Source organism: Phodopus roborovskii, unplaced genomic scaffold (genome assembly GCF_943737965.1).
Source record: "Phodopus roborovskii unplaced genomic scaffold, PHOROB, whole genome shotgun sequence".
Taxonomy (NCBI): domain Eukaryota; kingdom Metazoa; phylum Chordata; class Mammalia; order Rodentia; family Cricetidae; genus Phodopus; species Phodopus roborovskii.
The window spans coordinates 17,691,022-17,706,043 of record NW_026126410.1 but is presented as its reverse complement, the minus strand read 5'-3'; the positions used below and the strand labels follow the sequence as shown (position 1 = coordinate 17,706,043).

The following is a 15,022-nucleotide window of genomic DNA, read 5'->3' as shown; positions in this document are numbered from 1 at the left end:
CATCAACTCAACCTATGGGAAAAGCCACCAATCGATAAATCTCACACGTCTATGAGCTTTGGCATTTGGAACTTCATTTTGACATTTACGTGGATAGTCAAGAATCACCAGATCTGAGGGAGAAACATGAAGAAAAAAAAAAAAAAGACAAAGACAAATAAAATGAGCAGAGGAAAAATAGGGTTAGGGTTAGGGTTAGCAGAAAGCACCGAGAACAGAACAGCGCAGGAGTCAAAGGACAACTAAAACCAAAATGTCTCTCTCAACCAGGTAGAGGCGCATCTGTGAAACCAAACAGGCAGGCTGTGTAAAGGCAACCTGAGAAAATAAGGCAGATATCTGAAATACAGAAACACGATGGCTGAAAATTCAGTATTCAAAACAGAAAACTAACAACAACCCCATCATGTAGCACAAAATGGCTAGAAATGACAAGCAGAAGAAAAAAAGATAAAGGAGGCAGAGTTATTTTAGGAAGAAATCCTCTAGGGGACAAGATGAGAAAGGGAATGCTTTAAGTAGGAATTAACCATGTTGTGAAATAAGTGAGTTTTAACTGTGATTAAAGAGAAACACTATGTAAAGTGGATGAATAAATAATGCACAAAACTTCAGACTGAGAGCAGGCCAAGGTCTTTTGTCAGTGCCAGGTGTGTGTCTTTTAGAAGGTACAAATCCCATAACCTGAGGCCAGGTACTGGCAGGGGACAGTGGTCAGTATTGATATCCATAACTTAAATGTCTCCACGGTTCTTTCCTACACTAAAGTCTTTGACTAACCCCTAAGCCCTCCATGAAGCCTGTTCTTACTGTTCCAGGTACATCAGAGTCCAGAAACCAAAGAATGGCTGCAACTTAAATGTGGCCAGGGTTACATCTTTAGTGTTTAATAATATATTTTGTACGGAATACTTATAAAGTCTAAGATGCATATTTAAAAAGTTTGTATAGGCTGGGCATGCCTTTAGTGCCAGCAGAGGCAGGGAGATCTCCACACATCAGAAGCTAGTCTGATCTGCAGACTGAGCTCCAGGCCAGCCAAGGTGCCATAGTGAGACCCTTCCTCAAAAAAAGAAAAATGTTTGTATACCCAAAAACATGAATCTGAGGATTATACATTTTAAGGATTTAAGTGAACTCTATCACTAATAAGTCATGTGACCTTGAACAAATATATAACTGGGGGCTCAATATCTATGTCTGTCTGTATAAGTCTGTATAAGAAGAACATCACTGAGGTTCTTCTTTCTACCTCTAAGTAGAAATTGTAAACAAATATGACTAAGGGGACTGGCTACTAAACAGACCTGAATATTGCTTTCTGACATTTTGATGCAAATAAGGGGTACAGGGGAGTTACAAAATATGTACAGGATTAAATGAGAATGGCTTACCCTTCCATTTTTACAGATATAATCAAATAGCTCTCCTCCTGAGACATATTCCATCACCATGAAAATATCAGATGGTGTACTGATGACCTGGTACCTGGTGAGAGAAAACATTTATCTACTAATATTAAAACACGTGTATGCATCCATTCAATAAAGAGTCACTATGCACCTATAATATGCCTGGTACTATGCTAGAAGCCACAAGACTGTGGGGAACAAAGCCTGTGATGTTCTTGAACCAGGGGCCAGGAAGCAGACAGTAAAAAAGCATTATATAGTGCAGAGCATGCGATGGAGAAAAGGAAGCAAACTCTCTTCTGTACAGAGTTCTCCACGAAGGCCAGAGCACACTGGAAGGAAGGAAGGAAGGAAGGAAGGAAGGAAGGAAGGAAGGAAGGAAGGAAGGAAGGAGCAAGCAGACTACATTCCCCAGGAGGAAGGTGAACAAGGCAGAGGGAAGAGAAAGGGCAAGGGCCCAGGTTGAAGCCTGCTTGGCCTGCTCATTGTAAGGCAGGGCAAAGCAAACCAGAGAGAAGGATGTTACAGCCAGGAAGGTAGAGACTTTTGACTTTTACTTAAAGGAAGATGAAAAGCTATGGGTTGTTTCCAATGCTAGCAGTCACATGATCTGCATATTCAAAGAATAAGTGGCCACAGTGTGAACTGACTGATGCAAGGAAGCTGAGTGAGGCTCCTGCAGCAGCCCATGGGGGGGGGGGGGGTCCAGACCAATGTGATGGTGGTAAAGCACTGAGAGACAGACCAGCGATCCATTCTGAAGGGAGAGCTGGAGGAATGGTGTGAAGAGGAATAAACAGGACTGTTAGAGATGCTCTTAAGTTTTCATCAGGGGTTAAGTGGCAATGGTGAGAGGTGATAAAGAGATGAGCATTGACAGGGTATCCCAATGAGGATATAAAGTAAGCAGTGGGCATAGGGCCCCAGAGTTCAAAGCAAGAAATGTACATTTAGGGACATCATCAGCATATATGATATTGCAAAACGCTTTAATAAATGAGAGCTAAAAACCAAACAGTTTGAGCTGACCAATTTGACAGAAAAGTCCAAACAGCTTTAAACTGTAGCCTACACAGTAACACAGGGCTAAGAAAAAAGTTACCTATAGCCTCATGGTGCCAACCTCACTGCCCTCCTGCAATACTAGATTCCTCAGATTCTGGTATGTCTATCAAGTACAAGCAGGGTAGGGAAAAAAAAAAAAAAATTTTCTAGTGCACAGTCTCTCATGAGCCTAATTCCCAGCATGTAGAAATTCGAAATCTGGAGGTAAAGAATGTTTTTGCCTCTTTTTTTCTTTCGGATGGAACTGGACACCAAACAGAGGGCCTGGCACCTGCTACCGAGACATTTACGAGAAAATCAACAGTTGGTTCTCTACATCAAACAGAAGCACAGAGCGTTACCAGAAGGGCCTCTGTCCAGACAATGGGAAGAAAGAATAAGCGTGATATGAGTCACACTAGAACACGAGGGCAGACTTTGTAACTGATAGTGAACGGGGCTGGACATGGGAGCAGAAAGCAACCTCCAGCCTCAGACACAGGAAGAAGGCCTCTCTGGTTTGCCAGATTAACAAAGGGCAGGAGAGGATGAAAGGACTAGGTTTGACAAGCTGGGCTTACAGTTTAATTATGTGAGGGTGCCGGAAAAGCTTCAAGTTCTGGATCTCCCTTCGGATCTTCCCAACCACGTCAAGGCTTCGGATCTTCTGCCGGTTGAGTATCTTCACAGCAACTTTATGGCCAGTCAATTCATGTTTGCCCACTGCAGGAGGAATGATTTTAATACATCAGTACCAGGTTTGGTTGGTAACATGCTTTGGTATGTTATAATGGTAAGCCAAGCACACTGAGAAAATACTTTATCACATTTGTCATCCCACCCCGAACCCATTACGACCCTGAAAGTTCCAACGTTAAAGTCAGGAGAAATACACAAGGAACTGCTCGTTCAGAGTGGTTTGAGGGAGCAGGAAAGCAGGGACAGTTATGGAAGAAATTCTTACCTCTTCTTGATGCCTTCAAGTACTCAAATTCTTCTAACTTACTATTCATTTCTAAACTACTGGATATATAAAATCAAACTCTATCTTTTGACACTTTTCCCAGATGCTCACACATGGAGATACTGGTGTGCCATCATTAGCATCATATGATAAAGATCCAGACATGGTAGCTTATGCATGGAATCCCAACAGTCAAAACAGCAAAGGCAGGAGGACTAAAAACTTAGGGCAGGCCTGGGCTACATGCTGACACTATGTCTCAAAACAACAAAAACCAATAAAAATCGTATGACATACAACAATTCCATCTTCCCCTCAGAAAATTGCCCTGCACGGCTGGGGAAGATGGTTCAGCCAGTGGGAGCTGCATGAGCATGAAGCACTTAATTCAAATTTCTAAACCCACGCTTTAAAAAGGAGATGGGGATGCTGGAGGGAAGGCTCAGCACTTACGAGCACTGACTGCTCTTCCAGAGGACTCAAGTTCAATCCCCAGCACCCACATGGTAGCTCACAACTGTCACTCCAGTTCCAGAGGCTCCGACACCCTCACACAGACAAGCATACAGGCAAAACACCAATACACACAAAATAAAAAATTAATCATTTGCTGGATAATTCCAGAGATCCACCAGAGGTAGGTGGACACATGAGTTTGAGGACAACATAGTCTACAGAATATGTTCCAGGACAGCCAGGGCTACTCGGAGAAAAACTGGGGGGAGGGGGGAACACAACACATGACTGTAGCATAACATGCTTGTAAACCCAACACTAGAGGAAAGAGGGCAATTGGACAGAGATGGGGTCCCTGGGGCTTACTAGCTGACTACCTAGCTGCAGTTTCAATAAAAGCTCTTATCTCAGGAGAAAAAGTCAGAGAATGATAAAGCAGGCCATACCCTCTGGCCTGGCATTTGCACATACAACATACACATGCACATATACAAACTAAATCAACTCCCCTGTGGAACTGGCATGCTTCCCCTATTATTAACAGCCCCTGTAATTTTTTTTTTTTTAACTTTTGGCTCAATAGCATGTAGTTCCCACTTTTAAATATGAAATTTAAAAATAAGTGAGTTTAGTTTGGGGAGACTGCTCAGTGGTATCAGCTGTGCTTCTAGAGGGCTTGAGTTTGATTCCCAACACCCACATGTCGGTCCATAACCATCCACAACTCCAATTATAGGGGATCTGATAACCTCTTTTGGCCTCCTTGGGCACCAGGCACACACACACACACACACACACACACACACACAGATGAAACACCCATGCACATAAAAACAAATCACTTTTAAATGGATTCTACCTTGCCCAATGCTAAGTCTATCACAGAAGAATTCCCTTTCTCAGGAATCTATAGAATACAGAGCAAAAGCACAGTGGAAACAAACAACTAAAAAAAAAAAACAAAAACAAAAACAAAAACAAAAACGACATGATGTCTAGTTAAGAGATCTGAGCTGGGTGGTTAGTGGCACAACACCTTTAATCCCAGTCCTCGGGTGGCAGGGACAGGCAGATCTCTGTGAGTTCGAGGCCAGCCTTGGCTACAAAGCTAGTTCCAGGACAACCTGGACTATTACACAGAGAAACCTTATATTGGGCAGTGAGGGGGACCAGGGGAAAGACGATCTAAGAGTGTGCTGGCTTGTTGGCTTGTTTTCCTAGTCTTGGGAGCATTGCTCCAGGCCAGCAAGGGCTACAGAATGGGACACTGTCTCAAAAAGCAAACAAGCAAGCAAGCATGATAGTGCTTGCCTGTAATATTAGCATATGAGAAGAGGGGAGAGGAGTTTAAGGTAATTTTTGGCTACAAAGAGAGCTCAAGACCAGTTTAAATGTCATAAGATTGTGTCCCCAAAAGTGCCCATCCCACTCCACCCCCCAAAAAACAGGAATTCAATGCAAGAGGAAAAATTAAGAAACTCTCAAATGGAAGAACGCTACAGGGAACAGATGTTTGATAGCAGCAAAGTTGGGTAAGGCAACAAGGCAGCCAAGACAGTTATTTAGAGGGAACAGAGATGCCAATCCTATGGATTATTAAAGCCAGGCAGTGGTGGCACAGGTATTTAATCCCAGCACTCAGAAGGCAGAGACAGGCAGATCTCCGAGTTCAAGGCCAGTCTGGTCTATATAGTGAGTTCAAAGGCCATCCAGGACTACACAGTAAGACCCTGTCACAAAACACCAGGAAGAGAAAAGAAAAAGAAGCAAGCAACAGTGTTGGTTTAGCAATTACAGTAGACTGAATGTGATTGGCTCCCATAATCTCATAGAGTGTGGCACTATTAGGAAGTGTGGCTTTGTTGGAGTAAGTGTGTCACCATGGGGGTGGGCTTTGAGGTTTCCTACACTTGGGATTCCGTCCAGTGTCTCAGTTGAGTTCCTGCTGCCTGCAAGATGTAGGACTGTCAACTACTCCTGCAGTACCATGTCTGCCTGCATGCCACCATGCTCCCTGCCATGAGAATGGAATGAACTTCTGAAACTGTAAGCTGCCACCCCAATTAAATGTTTCCTTTGTAAGAGTTGCCGTGGTCATGGTGTCTCTTCACAGCAATAAAAGCTTGAAGACACTATGCAGTCATAATGCTGAAAAATAAAGACAACTGTTTAAAATATGATTATAAATATCAGGGAAATGGAAATGCAAAGGAAAATAATACAGGAAGAAGAAAATGCTAAAATTAGTGTAAAATCAAGGACATTCTAATTTCAACATGGCTTTTGCCAATCTCGAATCTTAATTAGATGTGACTAAGTACAGCAACTGTTACAGCCCGATCTGGGAAGTACTTTCTGTCTGAGAACTACTTTAATGACACCCAATCTCATCTGTTCCAACTGTCCCCCAAATGTATAAGCTCTGGCCCAGGGGGAACCCTTTCTCCATTAGCTATACAATTGAGCCACCACTGGGAAACAGGACAAATCAGAGCAATGGCAGATTCACATCTGGAAAGAGTACTGGAAAACAATCCATTTGGGCCTAAACTTCCCCACAAATCAACCAGTCTTCTGTTAGACCCTGATCAATTGAATATCAACCCAACTAAGGTGATTGAACAGTTAAGGACCACGGGGAGCTCAGCACACAACAGCATCTGTTGCCAATCAATGTGACAGCCTATATTTTATCCTGAGGTCCACTCAGTAGAAGGACAGAAACACCTCCTGCAGGCTGTTCTCTCACCAACACATTGGGTCACACGTGCTCCTACATACACATATGCAAATTATATATATATATACATATATATATATATATTCATAATTGTTTTAAAAGACACTTGAGGTTTTCCAAAACTGTAGATGTAATTTCTTTCACCAAGTAAGGAGCTAGAGTAGAAGGCTCTGGATATTCTCTTAGACCCATTTGGGACTTTCTACCCAGCATTTCTTATAAACAAGCCTAGCGTAGTCCAAGCCAGTGAGAAACCCTATCTCCAAAAACTAGGTGAACACCATTAACACCAGCACCAGGGAGCAGAGACAAGTGGATCTCTGTGAGTTGAAGGCCAGCCTGGTCTACATAGTGAGTTCTAGGCTGGCCAGGGCTACAAATGTAGTAAGACCCTGTATCAAACAAAACAATAAAAAAAAAAAAAAAAAAAAAAAAAAAAAAAAACAAGGTGGACACTGCCAGAGAAACCACAGAAGAGAGATTGACCCCAAGTTTGCACACACACATACACATCCCTGAACACATATGTATGTATACCTGCAACTAAAAATATTTGTATATTGTGGTGGTTTGAATGTAACTGGCACCCATAAGCTCATGTGGCTTTGTTAGAGTAGGCATGGCCTTGTTGGAGGAAGTGTGTCACTGTGAGGGTGGGCTTTGCGGTCTCCTATGCTCAAGCTTCCTGTTGCCTGCAGATCAAGATGTAGAATTCTCAGTTTCTTCTCCAGCACCATGTCTGCCTGCACACTGCCATATCCCACCATGATAATAATGGACTAAACTTTTGAAACGGTAATTCGCCCCAGTTAAATGTTTTCCTTTATGAGAGTTGTTGTGAGGCTGGAGGGATGGCTCAGCAGTTAAGAGCACTGGCTGATCTTCCAAAGGATCCAGGTTCAATTCCCAACAGCTCACAACTATATCTCCAGTTCAGGGGATGTGACACCTTCTCACCAACACGCAATAAAGTATTAAAAAAAAAGAGTTGTTGTGGACATGGTGTCTCTTCACAGCAATTGGAACCCTAACTAAGACATAAACATATATGCACAAAAAGCAACCTGAGTAGTAGCACCCTACTCTAATCATAGCACGATGGAGCTAAGGCCAGAGGACTGCCAAGAATTTGAGGCTAGTCTGGGTTACACAGCAAGACCCTGTCCCAAACTAATAAAGCAGGGCTGCAGATGTAACTCAGTTGGTAAAGTGCTTGCATAGCACAGGGTTTAATCCCCAGTGCTGTGTAATTGAGTGTGATGGTGTACCCTTGAAGTTCTAGTCCACAGAGGGGAGCAGCAGGGAGAACGGAAGTTCTGGGTCATCCTTCAGTAGATAGCCACTTCAAGGTCAGCCTGTGATATATAAGACTGACATTTTAAAGAAAAGCCACATATGGTGGCTCATGCCTTATGATTTCAATGCTTAGAAGGTTGAGACAGGAGGATCGCCACAAGTTCAAGGCCAACTGAGGCTAATGTGTAAGTCCCTGTCTCAAATAAATAAATGAATCAATCAAATCATGTAACATGGCTCAGTAGATAAGGTTGCTTGTTGCCAAGTCTGATGACCTGAGTTCAATTACTAGGGTCAACATGGTGGAAGGAAAGAACCAACTCCTCAAAGTTGCCCTCTGAATTCCACTAATACAACAGGTGCAAACACCCATACACACTTGCACCAACACACACAATCGAACCTCCATACACAGCCATACCCTTACCCATACACACACATACACACACACACACACACACATCCATATAAACACATGCACATTTACACACACACTCATGAATGCACTACTGTGTGTTTGTGCGCACACACTTTAAAAAAAAAATAGAGGGACACACAGCACAATAAGAATTCTACAACAAAAGAATTCAGGTCACTTAGAAGGCAGAAAGGCACAGCAATAATGTGACACAGTTTATGGTCCAACAATAAAACCACAGAACTTAACAAGAATAAAAGTCACATGCTAGTCAAGGGACAGGAATCACCTGCAGACACTAGAAGTTCCCTCCTTAAAATGGCAAATGAATGAAGCCAGTATCAATTCAAGCACACCACAACACGTTTTCTCATACTTGAGCATTTCATCAAACTATAAGTAATCAGAAGTGTGAAGATACAAGCTCTTAACTTTCAAGACCACTGAAGAGGGCCTTGGGTGGATAAATCATTTCCTTCCAGGACTGGGGACCTGAGTTCAATCCCCAGGTCTCACATATATAGCAGAAGAGGAGAAAAGATTCCTTCAATGTGTGCACAAGTTTTCCTCTAACTTCCACATATGCTCTGTGACACAGGAGAGAGAGAGAGAGAGAGAGAGAGAGAGAGAGAGAGAGAGAGAGAGAGAGGGGGGGGGGGGGAGGAAATTGGAGGTTGGGCTCCTTATACCAAAAGAAAAAAAGGCAGAAAAATGTCACATTAATTCAACTGTATTCAAACAAAAAATGAGAAGGGTTGACTGGGGAATGGAGGGTTCTACATCAGCAATCATAAAGCAAATGGTCATTCAGACCTCCCAGCACAGATGTCAATGAAGTAAACAGAAAGGAAGCAACAGAGAAAGTAATATGATTGCTTTTTGTGTCTGCTTAACAAAAAAGTAACATAATAGTTCCTTTTCTGTGTGATGGGAGTGGCTAGAGTAACCAATAAGAAAATATCTTGAGAGTTGAAGACGACACCATATTTAAGTTGAACTATGAAGTAAAGTGAACATGCACGAATGTTTCTCAGTTTATTACAGCGTATTATGTAAAACAAAAGACTGCCAAGCTCCTAATGCCTAATTTCAGAAAACAGTTTAATCCAACAGCAGACTCCTGTTGGAAGACTATGAGAAATGTTCCTATCAATATGAAGAGTAAGCAAAGTTACAGACTTCCACATCTGCCAGCTATAGAGAAAATAAAAGCCACTGTTTTTACTTTTCTTTTTTATATTCTGTTCAATTAAAAAAAAAAATAAAGGAAAGAGCAACAACACTGAGCATAAGCAGATCCAACCTTCCGCAGGGGCAGACTGCACACCCAGGTTCCCTCCTACCCCAGAAGGCAATGTGTGTACAAAGCACAGACTCTGTAGCCCTGGGTGTTCCTGTTGGAAGGTACTTAGTAGACATCTGCTGCAAGCAAGTTAAAAAGCTGTAAATGGAACCTCCTGTTCTACAAGGGTAGCCATAATGGCACATAAAGCAGTGTATGTAAAGTCCCTTTCACACTGCCTAGCAAAAAGTAAGGGACCACAGACAATTGTAGCTACTAGGATTTAGAGATAAGTTTCCATTATTCCCAAACCAGTCAGTCCTCCATCCCTATTTAATCAGCCCTGAACTACCCATTTTAATACTTGATTGGCCATTTTGGATCTTAGCTCTTTAATAATGCATTCTGTTCACTTGTATTCAACAGCCCACTCTTATCAAGGCTATAAGAGCCTTTGACACCACCCTCTCATCAGCTTAAATCCCACCATTCCAACCCACTACACTCCAAGCCTGAGATTTCTGGATGCCAAAGTTCAGTCCATTTCCTCACCAGGTCAGCAGGTCACTGCTACACACTTATGACTATGTCACCTCCTACCTAAAACTTTCACAAACAGTTCTATGGCCACAGATGGGAACAGTTCAAGGGGGGGACAAGGGGGAACAGGTTCATTTGACTATAATTAAAGCAAGTAAGTTTCTCATAAACAAATACCATTTTCTGTAAACAATAAGGTATTTTTTTATTTAGAAACAATCTTATTTTACATATCAGTCCCCCACTTTCCCTCTCCCTGCCATCCTCCTATGCCCCCCACTGACCCCACCCCTCCCACCCACTCCCCAAGGATAGTGAGACCTTCCATGGGGTATCATCAAAGTCTGTCACATCATTTGGGGAAGGGCCTAGGCCCTTCTCTGTGTATCTGGGCTGAAATAGTAACCCTACAAAGGGAATGGGCTTCCAAGGTCCACTTGTGCACTAGGGATAAATACTGTTAGAGGTCCTATAGACTGCACAGGCCTCCCAACTGGCACCCACATTCAGAGGACTTGGTTCGGTGGGTCCTCTGGGGACAACTGGGGTCCATGTGCTCTCACTAGGTCAGGTCAGCTGTTTCTGTAGGTTTCTCCAGCACGATCTTGACTCCTTTGCTCATCACTCCTCCCTCTCTACAACTGGATTCCAGGAGTATGGCTCAGTGTTTAGCTGTGGCTGCCTGCTTCTACTTCCATCAGCTACTGGATAAAGAAGGCTCTAGGATGGCAATTAAGGTAGTCATCAATCTCATTATAGAGGAAGGGCATCAAAGATGGCCTCTCCACTAGTGCCTAGATTTTTAGTTGGGGTCATCTTTGTATATCTCAGAACATTTCCCTAGTGCCAGATTTCTCTTTAAACCTATAATGGCTCCCTCTATTAAGGTGTCTCTTTTCTTGCAAGTAAGGTGTTCTTAAATAAATGCCATTTTCTGGAATATAAATCTAATTGATTTATATTGCGCAATACCATTAAGTCACACACCTTATTAGTCAATAGCACAGCCACTCTGTATACAAGCATACTCTTGACTCTCACCAACTTTGGAAGTCTGGTATTGCTCACATCATTCTACAGGGCATGGAAGCACACAAGGACATAACTTATGCATAGGCACACAGCTGGTGAGTGACATGCCCAAGTGCTAAACTGAGACTGGGTTTAAAAAACTTCTTGCTTCTTCCAAGAAAGGGCATGTGGTGACACTCTTTAAACATTATTTTTTTTAATTATTTTATGTATTATTATTATAGTATGTGTGGTATGTATCTATTAAGTATGGGTACCCTGGTGCTGGGTTAGTCAAAGGCTGACTAACCTTCAAGAGTTGGGTTCTCTCCACCCAGGCTCCAGGAATAGAGCTCAGTCCACCAAGGTTGCACAGCAAGGGTTTGGATCTTGCCAGCTCCTAACAGTATTTTTCTTAGGAAATGATAACCTGGAGCCTGGAGAGAGCTCAGCAGTCAGGAGCTCACAGTGGTCTTGTGGAAAATCTGAGTTCAGTTCCCAACACCACATCACCTTTTTCCTAGCACCTGCACCTGGCTGCTCACAACTACCAATAACTCCAGCTTTCCAAGACTTCTGGCTTCTGCCAGCACCAGAACTCAAAAGTGCAAACCCACACACAGACACCACCACCAAACACACACATAATCAAAAATAATAAAATAGCCAGGTGTGTGGTATGCACCATTAACCCTACCACTAAAGAGACAAGGGTAGGTAGATCTGTGAGTTCAAGGCCTCATGGTCTACAGAGTGAAAACCTATCTCAGATAATAAAATTAACCTTTAAAAACTGGCAAATCTTGCCGGGCATTGTTCCAAAGCAATACAGAGAAACCTGGTCTCAAAAAATAAAAACAAACATGTAAATCTTCCAAAACAAATTGCACAGTATAATGCATATATGTGCATTCTTCTAGTAAAACATATAAAAGCTGATCAGAAGCATTTCAGTTTATAGTAAGGTTTTGAAAATTTAGTATGGGAATTTTCCCATACTAAAAAAAACTCTAAAACTTCACTCTTTGATTTCTTTTTCCTATCTTAGAACATAAACCCTGTCGGTTAAAAACTTGCCTCCTATCAACTTCAAAAAACCTTTTTGTTCTAGCTTTATTAATTTAAAAATCTTAATATATACCATAAAGACATTTTGTTAAAACAAATGTCTCCCAAACCACCTTCAAAATTACCACAGAATTTAAAGTAAAAAAAAAAAAAAAATCAATAAATAAAGAAGAAGAAAAGAAAAAAGGAAGGAAGGAAGGAAGGAAGGAAGGAAGGAAGGAAGGAAGCAAGCAAGCTGTGGGTGGTAACTGGTTTGTAACCCCAGACTCCGGATTAATAGCATTTGATTTCTGAGTTCAAGACCAACCTGGTCTTTATAGAAAGTTCTAGGTCAGTCAGAGCTAGAAAGGCATTGTCTCAATAAATAAATAAATAAATAAATAAGCAAGCAAGCAAGCAGGCAAGCAAGCTAGTTAAATCATTTAAAAGAAAAGAGAAAAAACACAGAGTTTAGACTGCAAGAGACTATAGTGTTCTGTCATGTATACTTACATGCCAGAAGAGGGCACCAACTTTCATTATAGTTGGTTGTGAGCCATGTGATTGCTAGGAATTGAACTCGGGACCACTGGAAGAGCAGCGTGCTCTTAACCTCTGAGCCATCTCTCCAGTAAGAGACCTTTCTCAGCTCCCACATAAAAGCCAAGGCTGGCAATGAATGCCTGCAACCTCAGCTTCTAGACCATGGAGCTAGCCTAGCCGAAAGGGTGAGTTAGCTTCAGGTTCCGTGAGGGACCTTGAACGACAGAGAACAACAGAGGAAATACCTGACATCCTCCTCTGGTCCCACACTTCTCTGTATGTACTCAGACACATGAATAATAAAACATAAAATAGTACAGTGAGCTACAATCCACCTCAACCTGGAACCTCAGAAAGCTCTCTTATTGGGAAATAGTTCTTCCCAAATGGAATTAGTCTCAAAATTGTATGATGCTAGATTCAAGGTGAGGCTGGGTGGTGGTGGTGCATGCCTTTAGTCCCAGCAAACCGGAGGCAGAGGCAGGTGGATTTCTGTGAGTTGGAGACCAGCCTGGTCTTCAAGAGCTAGTTACAGGACAGGCTCCAAAGCCACACAGAGAAATCCTGCATAGAAAAACCAAAAAAAAAAATAAAATAAAAAAGATTCAAGGTGAACACAATTATCTAAGGACCTGTTTTCACAAGCAGAGAGCAGAAACAGACTGGAGTTACCCTACCACAAGGAAATCAAACGCAGGAGCTAAGAGAGAAGGAACACATTCTCCACCGACCTTCAAAAAGAGCACAGCCCTGGGGACCCAGGTTTCACACCTCTGACCTCAGATTAAAGGAGAATAATTTACTCTTGTTTTCAGCCACAGACCTTTAGCACTGCTACCAAAACTCCAGAAGGTGATATGCTTATCAATTTAAAAAGTGGCTAGCATACTGGAGGTAAAAGAAGGCTTGAGAGTTCAAGGCCATACCAAGCTATATGAGGAAAAGAGAAAAGGCATAGAGGGGATGGAGAGATGGCTCAGCAGTTGGAGCAGACTGCTCTTTCACAGGGCCACTCACATCAGGAGGCATACAAACACTGTCACTCCAGCTTCAGGGGATCCGATCCGCCTGGCCTCCATAGGCACTGCAGTCATGTGCATATATACAAACACACACACAAACATAATTTTAAAGATAATAACAAATTTTAAAATTAGCATTAATAACAAGAGTCCTATGAAAAAGGCTTTCTAAATTGGATTATACATGCCCAAGGAAGGTTTCAAAACCAGAATATGGTGTTCATGCGGACAGGGACACAAATGTTCAGCTTACATAAACAACAATGTGTCTTCACATCTTTGTCGGGAGCCGTTTAACTCAGAGGACTTCCTGTGACTAGCCAGTTTTGTCAACGCTCCAGTGGTTTTCTCCCTTTTGAAGCTAAGCTTACACCCTTCACAACCAATCAGGAATCACCTTCCACAGCCCCTTTCCAGCACTCTAATTATTTGCTATTGCCTAGGAAATGCACCTCAAAGTACCAGAAAAGACTGTCTCAAGTCATATTCTTTAAGCATAAAATGTATTGTATTTTATGTGTATTATATTTGCATAATATGTGGAGGACTGGAGCCTTCACAGAAAAAAAGTTCCCAAGCCTGGGGAAGGATGTATAGTCTCCCTTCTATAGACTCTTTATATTTATCAGCAAGGCTCTGAGAGCTGGGTGGTGGTGGTGCACGCCTTTATTATCAGCACTCAGGAAACAAGAGGCAGGAGGATCTCTGTGGCTTCCAGGACAAAATAATAATAATAATAATTTAAAAGCCTGTTAAATGTGGTATCTCTTTGTGGTGGTTTGAATGTTTGGTGTTTGGTGGACTGTTTGAGAAGGATTAGGAGATGTGGCCTTGTTGGTGAAGGTGTTTCATTGATGGTGGGCTTGGAGGTTTCGAAAGCCCACATCAGGTTCAGTGTGTCTGTCTGTCTTTCGTGCCTCTCTCTCTGTCTCTCTCTCTCTCTGTGTGTCTCTGCCTGCCTGCCTGCCTGCCTGCCTGCCTATCTGTTTGCCACCCCCTCCGTGCCTCTTGCTTATGAATCAGATGTAAGCTTTCAGCTGCTGCTCTAGCGCCAGGCCTGACTGTCTGCCACCACCATGCTCCCCACCATGATGGTTAATAATGTAACTTCTGAAACCCAATCAAATGCTTTCTCTTGCAAGTTGCCTTGGTCATGGTGTCTCTGCATGGTTAGAGAACAGTAACTGAGACACTCCTAATTCACCATCCCTGCCATGAAGACACTTGATTTGGATGTGAGTACTGTG

The 15,022-nt window shown here is 42.4% G+C and overlaps 1 protein-coding gene across 1 annotated transcript in view; it reads right to left on the bottom strand.

Moving 5' to 3' along the window:
- The window catches only part of Prkaa1 (protein kinase AMP-activated catalytic subunit alpha 1), a 36,305-nt gene that overhangs the window by 14,225 nt on the left and 7,058 nt on the right, over nucleotides 1-15,022 (bottom strand). Inside the window, exons 2-3 of the mRNA XM_051182496.1 lie at nucleotides 3,038-3,179; nucleotides 1,395-1,488 (exon numbers count right to left, since the gene is read on the bottom strand). Of these exons, the coding sequence (XP_051038453.1) occupies nucleotides 1,395-1,488; nucleotides 3,038-3,179 (236 nt within the window). The remainder of the gene's footprint in view (nucleotides 1-1,394; nucleotides 1,489-3,037; nucleotides 3,180-15,022) is intronic.